Source organism: Protopterus annectens, chromosome 6.part0 (genome assembly GCF_019279795.1).
Source record: "Protopterus annectens isolate FY-2018-M chromosome 6.part0, PAN1.0, whole genome shotgun sequence".
Lineage (NCBI taxonomy): Eukaryota > Metazoa > Chordata > Ceratodontiformes > Protopteridae > Protopterus > Protopterus annectens.
The window spans coordinates 213625255-213647942 of NC_056737.1; the positions used below are offsets into that span (position 1 = coordinate 213625255).

The 22688-nt window shown below is 42.2% G+C and overlaps 1 protein-coding gene across 3 annotated transcripts in view; it reads right to left on the bottom strand.

Moving 5' to 3' along the window:
* The window catches only part of SLC8A3 (solute carrier family 8 member A3), a 1486960-nt gene that overhangs the window by 90122 nt on the left and 1374150 nt on the right, over window positions 1-22688 (bottom strand). For all 3 annotated transcript variants that reach the window (XM_044073965.1, XM_044073963.1, XM_044073964.1), the window contains exon 5: window positions 17377-17501. In XM_044073965.1, coding sequence (XP_043929900.1) covers window positions 17377-17501 — 125 coding nt within the window. The remainder of the gene's footprint in view (window positions 1-17376; window positions 17502-22688) is intronic.

Below are 22688 nucleotides of genomic sequence, written 5' to 3' on the forward strand. Positions count from 1 at the left end.
CCTGTCCAGGGGGTTCCCCCAAGCATGACACTTCACTTGACTGTACTGCATGATATGTTAGTAATGCCAGCCTGACATCCTACAGGTAGGATGGAGTACTGTTAACATGTACTGCCCTTGTTGTGTAGGGTCCTGGTTATGGGATTTGCTAGTGTAGTGTAGGCCAGACGTGTTTGGCTGTGGTGGGGAATACCTATCCATGCCAGACGTATGTTGTTTGGGTCTCTCAAACCCATTAATGGTGCATGTTGACATATATGTTGTGGTTATGTGCCCAATTTCATCTACATATGTATGTCCATATATACCTATATAGATATATATGTGTTTGCCTTTGAAAGGCACTCAGGTTAAAACAGCCTTTTCCAAAGCCAAAAACACAGCATCAATGGGACCGGACGGTGTCCCAGAGTGTGTACTACATGAGTTCAAAGATGAACTAACCCATCATCTAAACACACTGTTTAAACTCAGCCTTTCCACAGGCTACATGCCCACAGAGTGGCGCACAGCAATGGTTATTCTGCTCTACAAAGGTGGAGCCACAACAGACCCTGGGAACTATCACCCTATAAGCTTGACTAGCATGGTCTGCAAAGCTATGGAGTGCATCATCATGGATCTCATTAACAAAGACATTGGGAACCTCCAAACACTGGACCCTACCCAGTTTGGTTTTGTTAAGGGCGGATCATGCCTCCTAAACCTGGTGGGCTTCTTTGAGACAGTTACCAAGGCTATAGATGAGGGAAAGGTGGTCCACACAGCCTACCTAGACCTCGCAAAGGCTTTTGACACCATTTCCTACTCAGGTATTATAGACAACCTCACCAGCCTGAACATAAACCCCTACATCATGAGATGGGTTGGCAACTGGCTCACGGACAGAACCCACATGGTAAGAGTTGCGGGAGCTAGGTTTGATTCTAAACCAGTTACAAGTGGCATTCCCAAGGGCTCAGTCCTAGGACCCCTCCTGTTCGGCATATACTTCTCAGAGGTACAGGCAAGCACAGGAGGACTAAGGCTGACCAAGTTTGCAGATGACTGCAAACTAGGGGCTATAATTGACTCTCCAGCTGACACAGACATCCTCAAAAAGGGTCTCACTGAGACAGAGTCCTGGTGTCAAAACCATTGCCTCAAGCTAAATGCCAAAACATGCATAGTCATCCCCTTTGGAAAAAACAAGGTACCCACAAACTACCACATAGGTGGTAGCCCCCTAAATACAGAAGATGTAATAAGGGATCTGGGGACCCAAGTGGATAGTAACCTCTCCTTTGATAATCACATTGCCAAAGTGGTTAGAAAATCCTTCTATGTGGCCCACCTAATCACAAAAGGGTTTGCATCCAGATCGAAAGAGTTTATTGGGCCCCTCTATGCATCACTCATCAGACCCATCATAGAGTACAATGCCCCATTTGGGATGTACCTTACAAGACACTTGGCAACAACTGAAAAGGCCACAGAAGTACCAAACCAAGAGGATCACTGGCCTCAAGCACATGCCCTATGCAGCTTGACTGAAGAAACTCCAGCTGTTCTCGGCTGTATACCAGCTACTCAGAGGTGATCTCTGCCTGACATACAAGGCCATGTCCAACCCAGAATTGATGGACATGCTCCACCTAAAGAAAACTATATCTCCTCGAGCCACATGCTCCAGGGATCTAAACCTCACCACGACAATACATAGGATGTGCTGGAGGGATAGATTCCTGTCCCAGAGACTTCCCATGCTCTGGAACAAGATTCCAATCTACATTAGACAGAGCGCCACGCTAACCCTCTTCAAGAGAAACCTTGACGAGTGGATGGGAAACAGAAAGTTTACCCCAGGGATCACTTCAATGGCGCTGCTGGACAGAGGCACAGGGAACTAATCTAAGGGGGCGGCAAAAGCCCACACATTCCAGCTAGGCTTATAAATGCCTTTGGGCAGATAGCCTAGTACCTACCTATGAACCTATGAACCTAAACGGAGACAATCATTTCTTCAAACTGCCCTTTCTGTGAACTGAAAGGACCAATCTGTCATTTCTAATTGCACCGCAGTTAAAAATTCAGCAAATCGAAAAACAGCTTCGCTGATTTTCAGACTACAAGTTGGAATACATATCATAATGCAGGGGTCAAGCCCCCCTGCACCCCGCATCTTGGGGGATGTGCCCCCACAACCCCCCTAGTTTGATATTCTAACTCCGAGTTCGCACTACAGTGGGGAAAGGGACATTTTCCCCATCCCCACTATAGTGCCATCAGCACCCAAAATGCCGAATCTCTAATGAGCGAATGCATAGTGACATTCGCTTATTGCACATTCGATGCATTTGTTCCAAGATTGTGCAATGTTAAAAACTTACTTTTGACCTTCCAGCTTTTGAAGACATGATTTTCTCCCTTTGAAAGGTGAACCATATATATGTTACATATATATATATATATATATATATATATATATATATATATATATATATATTTCTGTATATATGTGGACATATGGATGTATACATATATATCTATAGAGGTATGCATATATATGTGGACATATGGATGTATACATATATATATATATATATCTATAGATGTATGCGTATCTATGTATATATATATATATATATATATATTGGCATATATATATATATATATATATATATATATATATATTTCTATAGCTATATCTACATATATATAGATATGTTATATCCATTTAAATATAAATATATATACACACACACATACATCTACATGGTGGAATACATTCCCTGTAGTGCTGAATACCTGGGCTGGATGATATGTATGTGAAAACATCATGATTATGCATATCTGCCATGGCTTAGTGGTAAATCACTTTCTGTATGGTGTGCAGGGTCCTGGTTTTGAGCCTTGCAGGAGCTGTTCAGTTTGTTGCTGGGCAGAACATGGGCAGTTGGATACAGAGTGATTAAGGCACTTTAAAGCAGTTGTAAGCAGGTTTGCGTGGAGGTAAGCACTGCTAACCTCTGGTTACAGTTTATTATATTCTGTTAGCTTCTAAATTGCTTAAGCTGTGTAGACACTGCTTAGCTCTGCACAAACTCGCTTACAACTGCTTAATCACTCTGTATCCAACAGGCCGTGTTCTGCCCAGCAACAAAATAAACAGCTTTTGCAAGGCTCGAACCCAAGGACTCTGCACAGGATGACTTACCACTAAGCCATAACAGATACAAAGAAATTCCATGCTTTCACAAAACATATCATCCAGTCCTGTCATGCAACAGTACAGAGAATGTATACCAACACCTAGATGTCTGTGTGTAACTATATTAATATCTAAACAGATACAACATATCTATATATGTATGTGTATATATATATATATATATATATATATATATATATATATATATGTATTTTTTTCTAACACTATATACATATATATATATATATATATATATATATATATATATACACATACATACATGCATATGCCTAAACTGACACATATATGTGCCTACACCTATATGTCTACATATACACAGCACGTTATATATGTGTACGCAGATATATATCTATGTAGGTATATATGGACATAGTTATATATAATGTTAGCAGATATATATATATATATATATATATATATATATATATATATATATATATATATATCTATATATATCTATACAGGTATATATGGCCATACATCTAATGGTGTTGAGAGGCCCCACACACTATACGTCTCGTACGAATAGGCATCCCCCCACAGCCAAACATGTGCGCCCTGCAATACACTACCAAGTGCAGTCACAGGAAATGTAATATGTGGAAGCCATCAACATCCCCTGGATACAGATACACAGACACAGATATGCAGATACAGATATACATATATATATATATATATATATATATATATATATATACATACATGTGACTACACATACACATGCAGATATATGTACAGTAAGATACATATGTAGAAGGTGCACACAATATGGAACAGCCACTATGCCTACAGTTAACACCTGAACAACTGGACACTGTATGGGCCACCCATACCAATGTCAATCGTTGACTGCAACATATAGCCATAGAGAGATCATAGGAAAGACACCACACACAGGTTTGCAGAAATGGGAAACCTTTACTTGTATACTATTACAATTCTATATGCCATGTCATATAGCTGTTCAGACACTGACAGCCATATAAACAGAGTACTGCAACTGTGAAACAGTTACACTAATACAGTTGTATGGAAAGGTTCACAACTGTTGCTGTCCAGGCCAAGCCCTTCAAATTGTACAATAGTGAATACAGACTAGGCCACAGGATACCAAGCAATCAACAGTTTGTACTGCAGGTGTGTAGTTCAGCAGCCTCTGTCTACACTCTGTACAAACTCAGTAGGTGGTAAAGACGTTATGTGATCACATGGGTTGTCACTGTTACATAACAAGGCATAACTGACACCATCATGAGCACACCGACAAACACAACAGTCTGTATGGCAGGAGGCAGTAGGCTTGCAGTACCCCAGTTCATGCAAGTAATGTAAATATAGGTGAAGTATATGGTACTGTACATCCAGATGCCTTGCGGCAGCTCACCCCTGATACCCCCACATTTTGTAACAGCCTAGGTAATTTATGGTTCTCCCACCTAGACTCAATAATACAGGGCCATATACCACTGTTACATACACTGGTCTCTGCAGTGCATAAGGGCGCACATGTGTTGTGTAGGTGACGCCCACACATATATGGCCCCAGCCCCACTGTATGTGTGGGGGATACAACAGCAGTGGACTAATGGCAGCAATGGCAGTGTGATATACTCACAGCCCACTACAGAACAACCCCCAACAGCATGACATATGTGCAAAGCTTGGTATGTAGATGGAGGACAGAGGCTGGAACACAGGCACATATGTGGAACATTGTTGCCATACATAAGCAATTTGCTGGTGTTACAGGATAGTCTGCAACATACCCTTAGTCAGGGAACTGAGGTTAGAAACAGAAATAGATGTAGCCATGTACTGATAGCACTCAGCACACACACTGCCAGTGTAATATCTGCCACAGGACCTGTGTGGTGGACGGACAACACATGACAGGCATATCTCTGTCCAGCAAGAGGATAGGCCCACAGTAGTGAGCTATGCAGACAGACTGCATTCCAAGGTAAACTAGTATGTACACACACACACACACACACACACACCCTGTACTATACAAAGCATAACACAACTCTACTCACAGTCTGTCTGTAGTTCCTGAGCCTCCTACAAATATGTGGCCACCCTGAGAGTGCAGGTTTTCCTGTAAGAGGTATTGCTACTTGCTGTCTGTTACACTGATGCCCACACACAGGAAGGATGTCCATCACACAGGAAATGTAAAGGGACCACATCCACTTGCTGTAGGGATTTATAGTGGGTGATTGCCATGACAGTGGTAATTGGAAGTAGTGCACGTGTAACTATATATATATATATATATATATATATATATATATATATATATATATATATAGCTATCTGGATAAGTATATGTACATATATTTCCACCATATGTCCTGGACATGGAGTGTAGCCCTACCCCAACCCCTATAGTCCCAAAGTCGTAGTGCAAGGGGATGTCAGGTATGTATATCAGGTATATTAGTAGACTATTGCTACTGTCATTGGGATTATCTTCACAGACATGGTGTGTGTGGAAGGTCACATCTGCTTATAACATGTGTGCCATTGGCTACTGACAGACATCCTAAGGAAATCATTGTAAAGTACTGCTGCTAGCATGTAATGATCCTGTGGGGTGCAGCAGAGATATTGGCCAATATATGTGAAACTTTAGACACACCCTGTACATTTCAGAGGTATTCACATAATCCCTTAGTGCACAACATGTGTACCAGGCCTGACAATATGGATGTAGACAGCCATGTAGATGGGTATATCACATAATGACTGGTATACATTTGCCACCATAGGTTTTACATTCACACACTCCTGTCTGGCCTGACACAGAATGACTGCTGGTACAGGGGAGCCATGGACACATACTACCCACTAGATATTGACATACATCTGTACAGCATCCCACTGCTCTGTCTGACATACATGACCATTAAGGGAGGCCCGGCAGCAGTACATCTAGCAAGTATCTGCACATGACATCTCACTGGATAAGTACACTAAACTGCTAGGCATGTAACAATGCACTGTGCAGGCTACAGACAGACTGGCTCAACACTGGCCTATATCTCCTATGGGGGAATGCACATGTACCTGCATATATAGCAGGCTCAACAGTCATGTCATTGCACAGGGTAAGATACACCTGCGTGAAAGTGCATAACCACAACCAATGTGAACACAGCCACAGCCACAATATGGTAAGCTAGCATAATATTACAGTATATGGACTATCTGTTCTACACCATCCTCATATGCGCCACTCACAGAATCACCCTGCATATACTGGGCTGCAACACAGTTTGGTCTGATGGCTGTCTGTGGCATGGGACATGTGTGTGCATGGCCCTACAAACATGTACACCAAAATGGTACCATACAGTGGGGGAGCAGGTAACATCAGATAGAAGGGGAACTAGAACAATGACATCTACCACAGTCTGTACACACTTTAAAGTGCATATTAACAGTACACACGCTGCCAACATTCACCATCACTACACAGACCTCATTACTGTACAAACATCCACAGAATGTCCAGGTTATGTCATGAAATATAATCCCTACTGTACATAACATGTGCAGCAATGAGATATATCACTGGCTTGTTATCAGATATGATGACACTATTTATGGTGTACAGCACATATGCACCACTTCATGCATGACATATGTACAAAGGTTGACAGAGGTGTGGCTGATAGCACATACAGAGGGCCAATATAGACATGTTGCTGTGATAACCTCATATATTTACCATTGTAACGGGGGTTTGTTGCAACATATGTCCTATGAGGGATATGAAGTCAGCAACTGTCACGGCCTTCACCATCTACAGACTGCAATCCTTACACTATCTTCTGTATTCCACAGATAGATGCTCCATGGCTAACACATGAAACCAAAGGCACAACACTGCCTAGTCTGCAGATTACCCTGCAGATGGGGATTCCTCATATACATGGAGCTGACATGGCAGGTATTGCAGCATGTATGATAGCCATATCCAGACAAACACTGTTAAGCCAACATTGCTCCAAATGCAGTACAGCAGCACTTACAATCTGTATTCAGGTCAGGCACATCCCCCTCCTGTTTGTTGCCCTCTTTCCACAGTGTATGTTTTTAGAGGTAAATCCCCAATCCATCTAAGATGCTGTTTGCCAAACAACAGATCTAGTTCTTGCTCACGTGAATGAAAAGGGCCAACACCACTATGACGGTCCTATATATTGGAGTGTGTTTCCATGCAATTGGCTATGGGAATGTTACCATAGCTGTTCCACATGCAATCAGCCAGGGGAGTGCTGCAATTCATGCAGAGGCCATCAGCTGATCATGAGCATCACTTAAAATACACATGCTGCTGCCTAAGCAAAGCAGGTGTGTGTCTCCACAGTCACTAGAGAGGGATTGGGGGAGGTGGATAGAGGCAAATACATGTCAGGGAGGGGTGGGAGAGTAAAACTGAAGCATGTTTGTGTCACACACCTACCAGCACAGGGTATCAAACCCCTGCCAACTATGTAGTACTATCACAGTTCGATACAGTTGTTAGATGCACCACATGGGTTAGCTGCTGTGGAGCACTCAGAACATATATGCGATGGTGAGTGACATCTGCAACAGGGATATGGTAGATATATGGTAGGTGACGTACACAAGCCTGTCTGCATGAACAGGTGACAGCATCAATACAGCCACACTCTCACAGTGATGCACACACATTGACACACTTGACAGCGCCAGGAGTACAACTCATCATTAGTGGGATTGTCACAACACATCAATGTGCAGGTATCACATGCACCACATGGGTCATACGGAGGTTGTATGGGCAAAGATTATGAGGAGGTGTCAGACATCAGACAGCATGCTTCAGTATGCCCAGGGGGGTTGTAGCGAGTGTGGATGTGGACATACACACCATAAAACACACACACGAACACACTGGGTGCCAGTACTGACATGTATAGGTGCATGTCTACACGGGTGTGTGGTTGTCAACTGTGCCAGCAGGCTATACAAAGGTAGGTGATTGGTATACCTTGGCATCTGGCCACATGACAATGGTCTGCACTGTGGCTCAGAGCTGTCATTTCTGCATTTGACCACACAGGTGGGTATTGTATCCCCCATCCAGTCACCTGGGTGGCTATTGTGTGTGGCCAATGCTGTGCATTGCCTGCAATGTATGTGTTCCGTACTCCATGACATGGATGGTTTCTAGGATGTGCACACCTCCCACATGCATGTACAGTGACATGTGGAACTGTACCTGGGGTGTCTGGCCCATGTTGTGAACACAGATTATCAGATGGGCCAGTCTTGCTCACCTGTGGCAGGTGCTGGTAATGGGCAGCAGGTTTACCCTGCACCTACATTGATAGCATGCTAACAGCATTCCCTGGTGTCAGTGGCATCTGTCCATACAGGGCATGTTGTCAGGCATGGTATGTCCATTGTGGGTCACATGTGAAGGCACCACAGGTGGTGCAGGTGTCCATTGGGGAACATGGGGGAGGTGCACTGTCTACATGTACGTGCATATTGGAAAGATGGGCAGGGAGACATTTCCTCTGTAGCCCACTGCTATCACTCCATAGTTACTATTGGTGGCCAATATGCAGTGTACTACCCACATATTGGCTGTTGCCTAGGCATATGTGTGTATGAGACATGGGTTGAGAGTGTGCTCTGGCTAATACTGGGTTGCTAACTGTGATTGTCTGGCCTTGATGTCACATGTATGGGTATGGCTTTGCACCCCAGCCTCTTACCTATTTTACATCTGTTATCCCAGTACGGTTGACATTGTGATATATCATAGGGCCACCATATAAGAAATATGCAAAGCCTGCTCCACATTGGCCACAGGTGTCACACACTCACAACCACCTCAACACAGGATACAAGTTGCAAACACACACGTACCCATACACCTGTCATGTGTGGGAGAAGAACCCCTACATAACTAGTTTATTACACTACAGCACTACACAGTACATTACTGGAGTACTCCTTCCCCAAAGGTCTATTTCACAATGAATGACATCAGCAGGATTACCAAAGTAGGGCATTTCAAATGTACTGCAGGTGACTAGCCTATAATGCATTGCTCTGTACAAAGACATTGAAAAACACACAAAAAATCCAGAACTGCCATGGCTGGGGATGGAACCCTACCACAGTTCTAATTCACACTCCAGCAGTACGCAGTTACTGGACACGCTGCAGAGATTACTAGGCTGAAATGTTCCCAGAGGTGTATTTCTAGGTGGGTGACATCAGCAGCCTTGCCAAAGTTGAGTATATGACTTGTAAGGGGTGTGAGTACTGTAAAAAGCATTGTTCTCTACTCAGTCAGATGGGCACACACACAGTTGCCAGGTCTGGGGTTAGAATACCTACCTAACTACTTTATCACACTACAGCAGTACGCAGTTACAGGATGCGCTACGGAGATTAGTGGGTTACAACCTTCCCAGAGGTGTATTTCTAGTTGGGTGATATCAGCAGCCTTGCCAAAGTTGTTCTTTACTCAGTCAGAGACAAACACACACACACACACACACACACACACACACACACACACACACACACAGCTGTCAGTTCTAGGGTTAGAACACCTACCAAACTATGTTATCACACTACAGCAGTATGGTGTTACAGGATACACTACGGAGATTAGTGGGTTACAGCCTTCCCCAGAGGTGTATTATTAGTTGAGTGACTTCAGCAGCCTTGCCAAAGTTGAGTATATGAATTGTAAGGAGTGAAAGTACTGTAAAAAGCATTGTTCTCTATTCAGTCAGAGACAGACGGACACACACACACACACACACACACACACACACACACACACACACACACACACACACACACACACACACACACACACACACACACAGTTGCCAGGTCTGGGGTTAGAACACCTAACTGACTATGTTATCACACTACATCAGTGCGCAGTTGCATGACGTGCTATGGAGATTAGTGGGCTACAAAATTTCCACAGGTGTATTTCTAGCTGGGTGATAGCAGCAGCCTTGTCAAAGCTGAGTATATGAATTGTAAGGAGTGTGAGTACTGTAAAAAGCATTGTTCCCTATTCAGTCAGAGACAGATGGACACACACACACACACACACACACACACACACACACACACACACACACTTGCCAGGTCTGGGGTTAGAATACCTACCTAATTGCTTTATTACACTACAGCAGTACACAGCTACAGGACGCACTACGGAGATTATTGGGTTACACCCTTCCCAGAGGTGTATTATTGGGTTACACCATTCCCAGAGGTGTATTTCTAGTTGGGTGACATCAGCAGCCTTGCCAAAGTTGAGTATGTGACTTGTAAGGAGTGTGAATACTCTAAAAAACATTGTTCTTTACTCAAAGACAGACACACTCACACTCACACTCACACTCACAGTTGCCAGGTCTGGGGTTAGAACACCTACCTAACTACTTTATCACACTAAAGCAGTACACAGTTACAGGACACTCTACAGAGATTAGTGGGTTCCAACCTTCCCAGAGGTGTATTTTTAGTTGGGTGACATTAGCAGCCTTGCCAAAGTTGAGTATATGAATTGTAAGGAATGTGTGTACTGTAAAAAGCATTGTTCTCCACTCAGAGACAGACACACACAAACAAAAAAACACACAGTTACCAGGTCTGGGGTTGGAACACCCACATAACTACTTTACCACACTACAGCAATTTGCAGTTATAGGACACGCTACAGAGATTAGTGGGTTACAACCTTCCCAGAGGTGTATTTCTAGTTGGGTGACATCAGCAGCCTTGCCAAAGTTGAGTATATGAATTGTAAAGAGTGTGAGTACTCTTAAAAAGCATTGTTTTCTGCTCAGTCAGAGACAGACAGAAACACACACACACACACATACACACATACAGTTGCCAGGTCTGGGGTTAGAACACCTACCTAACTACTTTATCACACTACAGCAGTATGCAGTTACAGGATGGGTTACAGAGATTACAGGGCTACAGCTCTCCAAAAGGTGTATTTCACATTGGATGAGCTCAGCTGGCTTGTCATAGTAGGGCTATGGGGAGGGCGGTGTGTGTGCATGAACCATAACCCATTCACCTAGGGGTTGACATGCCACATGCAGGCACACACGGGGTCATATGTCACAGGTACGTGTATACAGCTACTAGATGACTACTTCCTTGTACAGTCATGTTGCACAGCTGGACCGTGCACCACATAGTCTGTAATGCTGACAGATAATGGTGGCTAGTATCTGTACTGGCTGACATATGCATCTCGTGTGTTTGGGGCCCTTTGGCTGTGTGCTGGGTGGGATAGGCCTGGATGGCTCCTTGTCACAGTGACCTTCTTCCACACATCTATGTACATCTATCTTCGGCTTATTTTAGTGTGTTGCCCTGACATATATGTCTGTATTCCTATCCACTGTGTGTGCAAGGCATGAGTGGTGCATACTGACAAGTGTCTGCACTAACAACTGCAACTGGTCAACTGGTGTTTGCAGTCATGGCTTTCATGTGTTTAAGTGTGTGAGCATGCCCAGTATGACCTTTCAGTATGTTGTTGACTGATATTGCCTTCATTTCTCTGTGTGTGAGAATGCCCAGTATGGCCGTCTGTATTGCATGTGTGGATCAAGTGTAGGTAGTTTGTAGTGCGGTGCTGACCTTTGTGTTGTACACCGACAGGTAGCATGATGTGTCTGCAGGGTATCCTTCGGTCAATTGGCATTGACTGTTGCTACATTTCTGCATAGCCGGGGGACACCTGACTCTTTCTACATTTCTAGACAGGTTTGGGGGAGGGCACACTGATTGTTACAATATTTGTATGTAGGATGGAGGGGGCACACCTGACTATTTCTACATTTCTACACAGAAGTGGGGGAGGCACACCTGACTGTTACCTTAAGTCTATGTAGGATGGGGACACACACCTGACACTTGTACACATTTGCAAGGACTGTACTGGTATGTCGGGTACTCCATTTCAGTCTGTAGTCTTACCTATCGTGCTGGCTAGAGGCATACCAGTGTACTACAGATCTTAGCTTTTAATTACCTACATGTTAGTTTCTGACTTCCCAGCCTTCACAACTGACATCCAACTGCCTGGCCTGCTGTAGTCTGTCTGTGTAGGCCTGGGGGGGGTTACCCATAGGCCTCATCTAGAGGCCATAGTACAGCATTTTTTTGTGTTTGTCTACACCTGTCCTGCTGGTTGTGACTGTTGTTGGGTATGTGACCCTCCTGACTGGCATGTGTGAGTCACTTACCTTGTGGGTGTCCCAGTACTGAGGGTGGTGCTGCAAAGCTGCCTATGTCAGATGCACATAGTACACTCCCTATACATGGTTGAGCATAGGTAGTGTCATGTTTGGAATCCCTTTTACTGTATGTGTGAGTCAGAGAGAGGTGTCATTCCCTGGGTCCCTACCGTGTCAGTGCATGTGCTATGCTTTGCATCTTTGCCAAGGCCAGGGCATACTGGGCATGCCTCCTTCTGCCTACTGGGGCAGGCTCAGGTTGTTCCTCCTCCGAATCACTCTGTGCCTGTGCAGGCCTTGGCAATGGTGGGGGGCTGTGGGGCCCTGCCCCATGCTGTTCCTGCTGCAGCTGTTTCCACAGGATCAAATTGTGTAGCATGGCACATACTATGACAATATGGGTACATGTAGTTGGTGAGTACTGCTAGGCTCCACCAGAAGTTTCCAGGCACCAGAACTGTGACTTGAGCATTCCAAACACACACTCTATTATGATTCTTGTTTGTGCGTGTGTGTGCCTCATTATGGAGTTCTTGTTCAGGTGTGTGTGCATTTCTGATGGATGTCATCAGCCAAGGCTCCAGTCTGTATTCAGCATCCCCTACTAGGTGACCGTGTGGGATGTCCCCATTGGCAAATCTCTGGTACAGCTGCATCAGATGTCAGATGTGGGAATCGTGATAGCTTCCAGGGCAGCCAGCACGCACATTCATTATTATGCCCTGGGCATCGCACATGACCTGGCAGTTGATGGAGTGGAAGCCCTTGCAGTTGATGTAGACCCTACCCCGCTCACTGGGTGGTGCTTTGATGCATATGTGCATGCAGTCTATTGCACCCACTACCTCAGGATATTCTGCTATTTTGTGGAAGAGATGCATATTGCTGGCCAGTGCCTCATGTGTGTTGGGGATATATACATGCTCACCAACATGTGCTGACATGGCATCCAGGAACTGGTGGAGTATCCTGGATGCTGATACCTGTAAAATCCCCATCATATCCCCAGTTGGCCTTTGGAAGGTACCTGTAGCTAGTATTCTTAGGCCTACACATACCTTGGTATCCACTGGGATGGGTTCCCCTCTGTTAGTTCTGTGTGTGAGGTGTGGCTGGCACAACTCAATTATTTGCTGTAGGAGGTCCCTGTCCACCCTATAGTGCTCCACTATCTCCAGCTCATGTAGCCCTTGGTAGGTTACCCTGGGACTGTACACTCTTCTCCGTCCCCTCACTGTGGGCTGGTCGGCAGCATTCACATCCTCACCACCCTCAGCCTCTTGCACATGCTGGTTTATGATAGTAAAAGCAGCCCCTAACATTTTTGTTTTGCTTTCGTTTTGTAAAACTTCCCCGTTTGTATACACCGGTGGTGCAGAGTTTTGGGAAAAACAAGGGGGAAAGGTGTTTGCATAGCTTATAGTGGTGTGCTGGGCTGGGCTGCCGCCTTTGTAATTGGCTGATTCTGATACATTTCACCTGCCAGCTAACCTAGTTCTCCTTGATTACCTTCCTACTGCTGTTTTCCCTTCCCATTGCCTTCCTGTTTAAGCCTGGGGGTGTGCCGTGCAAATGGAGTGCACAAATGTGCACATAACTGCTATTTCCTGGTTTACTTTTTTCTTTTTCTTTAAAACCCGGTGCGAGATGCGCATACCCGCTTTGGCTTTTTAAAGATTGCTAGGCAGGTTTAGACCCCCCCCCCCCCAGCTTAGCTGTGCTAAGCTAGGAGCAGTCCCGAGCCACAGGGCTCCAATCCACTTACAGTCTGCCTGACACCCCCCACGATGTCACCTATATCCTAGTCTTGCACCCAGCTATTCATACACTTACACTGTTGGGACCTGCCTCACATGCTAGGGAAAACTGGGATTCACTATCCTTTCCCTCATTTGTATAGGATTGCCTGCTAATGCATAGTTACATGTGTCACACTGAGCCTCCCTCCTTAGCAACCACTACTCACTGGCCAGCTTGTGTTCTGCCTACCATTGACTTGCATGGCAGAATACTGACTTTAGTTAGAATGCTTATTTTAGGTTTATTTTATTATTTTCCCCCCGATCCCATTTGTGTGCTGCTGCCCTATGCTTAAACAGCTGAGATCGGCTAAAAAAAAATAAAAGTTGATTTTTTTATTTTTGAAACAGTTTGCAATGCCACTGGCCTTATACTTGGCCATTGGCATGTCTCCTCAATGTTATGCAGCCTTTATTTGGAGCTGTCATAGCTCCGTTTCGGACTTTGCAGAAATGTACTCGGTTACTAACCAAGTACATTTCTGCAGATAGCACTTATCTTGCATGAACTATTGCAAGCTTCCTGAATTGTATAATCACTTCATTTGCATGAATTTCTCCTGCAAATGAGGTGATTTGCATACCAGAGCTTAGTGCGCACATGATTAGTGCAGGAGCTCTTGTGCACACCCCTGCAGGCTGTTCCTGGATCACACGGCAGACATATTGCCTGTCGGAGCTCCTGCACTAATCATGCACACCATGCAGGGAATAGAGAATTCAGGGGAATATATTGCATAGATCAGAATCAGATTTCAAATTGCACTGAATGCTAACTTGACATATTGCACAGAATGTTAACTTGGCATTGTTAATATTGCACATAAGGTATATGATTGTGCTTTCATAGACTTATTGCATATGTCTGTGAATTTCTTCAGCATTTTAACTCCAGACCTCAATGACCAGCATAGTGTATGTTATTACTGGAGTTCAGAAGTCTGATGGCTTGTGGGAAAAAGCTTCTATTAAATCTGATGGTTTTGTAACACAAGCTAATGTATCGCCTGGTTGAAGACAAAAGTGAGAACAGACCATGGGCAGGGTGAGTGCAGTCTTTGACTATATTCATGGCTCTGCTGAGATCTGAAACTGTGCAGTTTCCATACCACACTGAGAGATTACTAGTCAGGATGCTTTCAATGGTGCCTCTGTAGAAGGTTGTGAGAATTGAAGGTGGTGGTTTTGCTCTCCTCAACCTTCTTAGAAAGTGTAGATGCTGTTGCGCCTTCTTGACAATGTGATTAGTGTTTATTGACTAAGACAAGTCTTCAGCGATATCCACCCCCAGGAACTTGGTGCTCTTCAACCTTTCCACTGTTTCTCCTTTGATTGTGAGTGCAGAATGAGCCTTGCATCTCTTCCTGAACTCTACTAGTACCTCCTTTGTTTTATTCAGATTGAGATCTGGGTTATTGTTGTCACACCAGACAAGCTGGTTCATCTTCTCTCTGCAGGCATTTTTGTCACCAATGCTAATGAGACCCACCACTGTAGTATCATCCACAAACTTAATAATGTGGTTTGTGTTGTACCTAGTCATGCAATCATGTGTCAGCAAGGTGAACAGCAGTGGACTCAGAACACATCCTTGAGGTATTCCAGTGTTCACTCAATTAATTATTAGTGAAATGTTAAGTTATAGCATTTCTGCTAGTGACATAAGAGTCAGAAAACTGTTTATCATAGAACAAAATGCTGTCATGGCATGTATTTACTAAACTAAACTTATTGGGGCTAGCAAATTTATACCAACCATATTTTAGGGGTTTTTTTTGTACTTCTTTTCAAACAGAGAGGCCTTCTAAATATTAGATGGAATTTGAAAACTTTTTCACATTTTTAAAATGTTTGCATTTGCTGATCATACCATACAGTTGCAGTTTCTGATACTATATTTGATTTTCATGAAACAACGAATTTATAAATATATTCCCCTGTAATTTATAATCATCACAGCAGCAATATTGTTGGGGTTACTGTCTTTTCCTCTTAGCACATGACAATCCCTATTTGTACCTATTTAGGTGGTTGTATCCTGCAAAAAAAAAAAAAAAAAAAAAAAAAAACAATTAAAAATGGCAAATGTGCTGAGATTTTAGGGCAAAAATCTTTACTACTATTTTTTTTTAATAGTTGCATAAAACATATTTTTTTGTATCTGAAACACTTAAATATTATATGACATAGCATAAGAAACTCAAATTCTGTAATAATAAGGCTTTAGTTTTTGGTAAAAATGTGAAGTTTTATCCTTTGTACTAGCCATGGGTATGGTTTGTCTTGCAAAATCTCACATTTCTACAAAAAATATCCCACTTTGGGCATTTGAAAAGGTGGCAATTCTTATCTGTACATGAAGATGTGTCAGTATTTTTATTTCAAAGGATGCAATATTTGGTTGGAAGGTGCAATGTACCAGCTCTGTGATGGCATAAAAAGTCACACATTGTGAGATATCAAGACAGCTCAGTACTTGTCAAAAAAATAAGAAACTGGCCACTGCTATTGCATAGTCTTGATTGAATTACTAAAGGCCAAGAAACAGCATCTTCAAAAATGTCTAGTGTTCTAGAAGCAGTCTAACACAGCAATGAGTTAATAAATGCAAGCCAGAGATGTCCAATATTTTCCATCTTTGCTAAATTGCTTTGTAAAAGTTTAAACTGGAATGCAATGATTCAGTTGTTGTTTGTCTTTTAGGGGTCACCACAGCGGAACTCCACTAATGATTTACAGTTGATTTTTATGGTGCCGAGTTGCCAGCCCAACGTCCAACCTTCAGCGAAGGCACGTCCATTCACGCATGTCTTTCGGAGGCCACTCGACCGTGGGGAGGGCATGCAGACTCCACAATGACTCAGTAAGAATAGATAATTGTGGGTTTGCTGCTGCAAGTGATTCGAACTGTTGGTGGGAAAGAAGGCAGAATCCTCCAGACACATTTCCATGTAGTAATAAGCAATTCGTAATAAGGTAGCTCACAGTATGCATGCAAGTAAAAATCTTAAGGGTGAGAGAAGATTTACACCTGGGACTAATTTCAGTTTCTCTATAAAGAGCAGATATGCACAGTACTTACCTTAAATTCATATGATTCTTCTATGACAACTTCCAGTTTCGGGTGCTCCCCAAGAACTGGCTTCCCCATTTCAGCAATTCTTTTGGCCTCTTCTTCTTCTACTGAAAGCTTTCTGTCTGCTGCTTCTAGAAATATACAGAAAAGGGGGAGGGGGAGAAAGAACATATTACCTTTGAATTAAACTGTGGTAAAATTCAGACAGCTATTCAGTGCCTACAAACACTATGCATAGTTTCAGTTTTTAACACCTGTACTAAACTTTTCACTGGAGAAAAGTTTGTACATATATAATGTAAAATCACAGGAATGCAAATGAACATTCACATATCTTTCATTACTTTTGCACTGTTATTAATGGATGACCTACACTCACTGCTTATTGTTTACTTGATAACTATGTAGGACAGCTGACCTTTCAGACTGTCTTCAGAAATGGTGTAGGTTGCGAGGCAAATATAACTTAAGTAAATACAATGGTACAACCCATACTGAAAAATGCCATGGAAGGGGATACTGTCAGAAAGTCACAGGACAGAACCTTTACCATTTCTGTATTCTGGTCAGTGTGGTGCAGTACGTCAAAAATAGCTATTAATCTGAATACTGAAGTAGATCAAGTTTGTTGCAGTAACATTGAATCAGTGTCTCTAGATCAGTATATGAAAAGGAAGTCCTTTCTTTAAGAGTAGTATTTCTTTCAGGTAAATTAGATCTAATTTGAATAAGACAGGGTCAATGCGTAAAATGAAAAGTCACAGACCCGCTGTAGCATTTGCATTTTGCAATTTTTGAGAATTATGTTTTCAAATATCTCTGAAAGTCAGGAGTATACGTAAAAATGTTCCAAACAGTGAAGCCAAAGATGGAGATGGCTTTATTTCAAATTCAGACAGCTATTCAGCAGGGGAATAAGAAATACACCCCGGGGATCACTTCAGTGGCTCTGCTCGACAGGGGCACAGGAAATTAACTTTCTTGGGTGGCGTAAGCCAGGGAACCTTGTTGGCTAGGCTTACTTAGGCCCTTGGGCCGATAGCCTAGTACCTACCTATGAACCTATGAACATATGAACTTATTCGCAATCATTTGGATATGGATATAGCCAGACTGTATGTATAAATAGGGAAGCTCAAAGGGGAGGATTCTCACTGATATGATTGTAGTGATTTATAGGTAAGAGGAGGACAGGAGCTCTAAGCAGCCCATTTAACAATCATTGCACAGCTCATGAAATGTGCCTAACACTGACAAATAGCTGGTGTGCCTTTTGGAGTTTCATAGTGATGCTCAGTATAAGATGAGAGCAGTCTGAATATAAACAGTTCACTTGATAAGCCTTGCAGTTTCTGCATGTTTCTTGCAAAGCTGGCACACTAAGTAAGATGATGCCAAAAGCATGACTCCCAGTTCTGCTATGTATGCATCTGAAAACTGTAACCCTGGGAACAATAGAAAAGGGCTTGAGATAACTTTCCACACTCTTAACTTGTTTTATCTGACAATGTCATACATTTCACTTAGGAGAAAAGGAAGCTGCATCACTGGATATTAAAAAAAGCACTTGTATGGCCAAATCATTTTTTGTCTGGGGGAATTTTAATAAACAATCTGTAATGTTGCAAGCCTGCTAAACAACATGATTTTTTTCTTAACAGACACAAAGTCTTTTAGAGAGAAACCAGTGACAACACTGTCAAGATCCTGCTCAATTTCAGACTTAGACATGTCATCTCTAAGTGTTATAAGTCGGATGAAAAGGGGAGAACTAGGGGCACAAAGAACCATCATGGCTGCCTTAATAATGGCCCCTCTAGAACCACTTTCATGTTTGTGCTGGGGTCACCTACACAGGGGAATGAATGGCCTCTAGTTTGTCTCAGGGAGGCTTGAGGGTTAACAGGCAAGGGGGCAAAAAAGCTTCCAGTAAATCATGAATGAAAAGCCTGATGATTAAATGGCTTTCAGAAATATGTGATGGAATTTGTGATCCAAAGGTTTGACTTGAGCTCTGGGCTGGGCTATGATTTAAAGTTTAATGGCTAGATTTAGGTTTAGAGTTAGGATTAGGTTTAGTAGAACTGTTCAGGATTAAGGCTAGGGTTAAGGGATATGTGGAATGTTCTATCTTTTATGGGCATGTGGAGAATTTTGTCTCCTACAAAAAAGTTCTGTGAATAATTGTGTGCATTCCTGAGTTTTGTGTATTTTAATAAACTTCTGATTCACCCATTTTTTCGGATATTCATCTACACCGATTCTGTTATGTTGTTTGCAATTGGCTTGCCTTTGATAACTGTCCTATATCCCTGCTTCAGACTGCCACATCGTGATATTTTTCTTTTCTTTTGATTCTTATAGTTGCTTCCTTTCCTTGATTCTAATTATCAATGCAAAGTAATGTTGCTAGTAAAGAATGATTTACACCGATTACTTTCATATAAGACACTACAACATTATTTCTATATCGTATCACACTCATGGCATTTAACTGATTACATCTAGGTTTGTAAAATTATATTTCTAGTCACTGCACCAATTTTTGTTACTATATCTATGACCTGTTTCTTGCCTATACTTCCATGGGGTATACCTGAAATTGTGGAGTCTACCTGACTAATGCAAAATAAATAAATGTTTTATCAAAGCAAAACAAAAAAAAGATAATGGGTCATCTAAGGTGCACTGTATTGCATGGTGTGATATAATGACTGACATATAAAGTAAAGCATGGTAAAATACATCAGGAAAGTAGATTGTAGCAGTATAACATAGTAGTGTAAGTGTGGTATGCAAGACATTAAAAGGTGAAATAAAGTAAGGGAAACATCTGTCACCGCAAAGACACAGTAGTAGTCATAGCAAAATAATGTGCAGGATAAGCAGCCATGTCACAAAAAAGAAAGCCTTTATCACTGCAGAGAGCCCACCACATGGCCTGCCCAGTAGAAATCCTGTGTACATGTCTGTGATTATGCTGACAGATTCAGTGATAGTATCACTGAGATACAGTGACACCTGGTGGGGAGGAGGCTTACCATATCTGTCTACTCTGGAGTGGGGTTAGGCGTTCCAGGTGAAATGACACACCTGATGGGTACTTCAGAATCTGATTCAGTATTTTGCATGTGGAGAAAGAGGAAGTTAGATATAAAGGAGAAATGTCATCACAATACTTTTGGCATTCAACACGGCAAAGTAAATGAAGCTGAATGTTCTAACAAACCATAAAGGATGAAAGCTACACTGAATCCAACATTGGGTTTAAAAAAATGTTTAAACCCGCTCAGCAACTGAGCAATGAAAGGGTAACATACTATGACGGCCAGCAAGGCCACAAAGTTACTGTCATACAAATTTATTAGTGAGTTCTACCTTGTAGCTAGGAAAGGGAGCTGAGCCAGGCAGAATGGGTGTCAGAAGGGACCAGATGTAACCGTTTGAAATGTCAGGACCCACTGGGGTGAGTCCCAAAATACTGTAACTGAATAGTCGAAAAATTGGACTTACATATATTAAATCTGAGATGCCATTTCTTGGAATATTCCCTTTTCTATGAGGTATAGCAATCTTGGAGTTGGTATATATACGTTTTGGGGGTGTGGGGGCTTCCCCCTCCAAAAAGAAGTTTTAAGGCGAAGAGCTATCTTCAAGATTCGCTGTTCTCCTGTGTTGTTGGTGTTTTTTTTTTTTTTGTAATGACAAGTGCTGGCATTTCATGAAGGAGCTAGGACCAGAACCATGGCTCATTAACACCAGCATTAGAAACAACTAAAGCAATATTACCTGAAATAAGAAATAACACAGAAAGAACATAAATACATATAAATGACAGACAATCAAGCAGGAGTTCCAACTGCACTTATGTAGTATGATATCATGTAGAAAGAGCTCCTCCACAATGGCAAAGAAAAATGCAACCAAAATGTGTAATTAATATGTGAAAAGCTTTCCTAACATTCTTCATCTTTAATTTATTTTTTTCTGCTTGCAGCAAGTTTAAAGACATACAAAAGGATGTAAAAAAATGCATGAGCAAAACTACAACCCTTGTTTTCCCGAAGGATCTACTTCCAGAAAATGCTTGCTTGATTAAAAGTGATGGCAGACCATCTGAAAAAAAGAAAGTGAATGTTTTTCCCTTATACAAAGCATAACACAGGCAATGACTCACTGGATAACTGACAATGTGAAAATACAGGGAGTGAAATAATCTTTGAAAGCCTCTCAGCACCTAGGCAGATTAAAAAAAAAAAATCACACACACAATGATTTGCATTGCATTCACATCAAACTATCTATGTCTTGAATTACATAAATAAATAATAAATTTACACATTTGATCAAAGCAAACTTTTCTACTGCATTTTCATATCAAAACAAATCTTTTCACCGAATGTGTGTAAAAAATGACAAACAAACAAACCTTATTTATATTCAAAAAGCTGTTTCACAGTTGTATGGCTCTGTTAGAAAATGATACGTGCTGTAAAAATCATACTTTTTAGCACATTTTGTATTACTTTAATGCATTTTCCTAAATGCCTTTCTGTAGGAGTGGGGATTTAAACACTACGAAGAAGGAATCATAAACAGCTCCTAGGCAGCATGTTGTTCAAAAAGAAACGACTTGTATTGAAGCCATCTAGAAAAAAAGAGCTGTCATCAAAAGTCATTTACAGGGAGGAGCTTCCACAGTCAGCCAATGATCTTCTAGCTTGTTGTTTCGGTTAGGGGTCACCATAGCGGATTGCCCATCCGCAATTTGATTGGCAGTGGTGTGTAGGAGGACTGTGTGTAACGTACAGTTAGAAACTGAACATAGCCGTTTTTTCCAGCAAGGTTCAGTCACCAGATCATACTAAATTACTTCTTGTAGTACACTTGAGAAACACCTGTCTTTTACAACCCTAACACATTTCTCCAGTAACAGCCTGCAGGATCTTATTAATAATGATCCCATATCCTTTGTTACTTCCCTCCGGACCTTTGTTACAGCCATTGGACTCCTCACAGTTACCTCTCCTCTGTCTCCCTTCTTCAACTATCACAGCTTCCATCCAGAGCTCTTCATGCTTTTATATTGGTTCCTTCCCCATTACATTTATTGGGTCTATATTAGAACATCGAAGCTTCAAAACTTTGAATGTTCTAATATCGAATCCTAGTCAGAGAAAGCTGAAAACATTGAACATACAGAACAGCAAATTTTTCCCTAGGAAAAAAGTTGCTGTTCCAAAACACATACACACAACACACGCACACCAAACAAACAGCAATCCACACACATACACCTAAAATCTTACACCTAACCC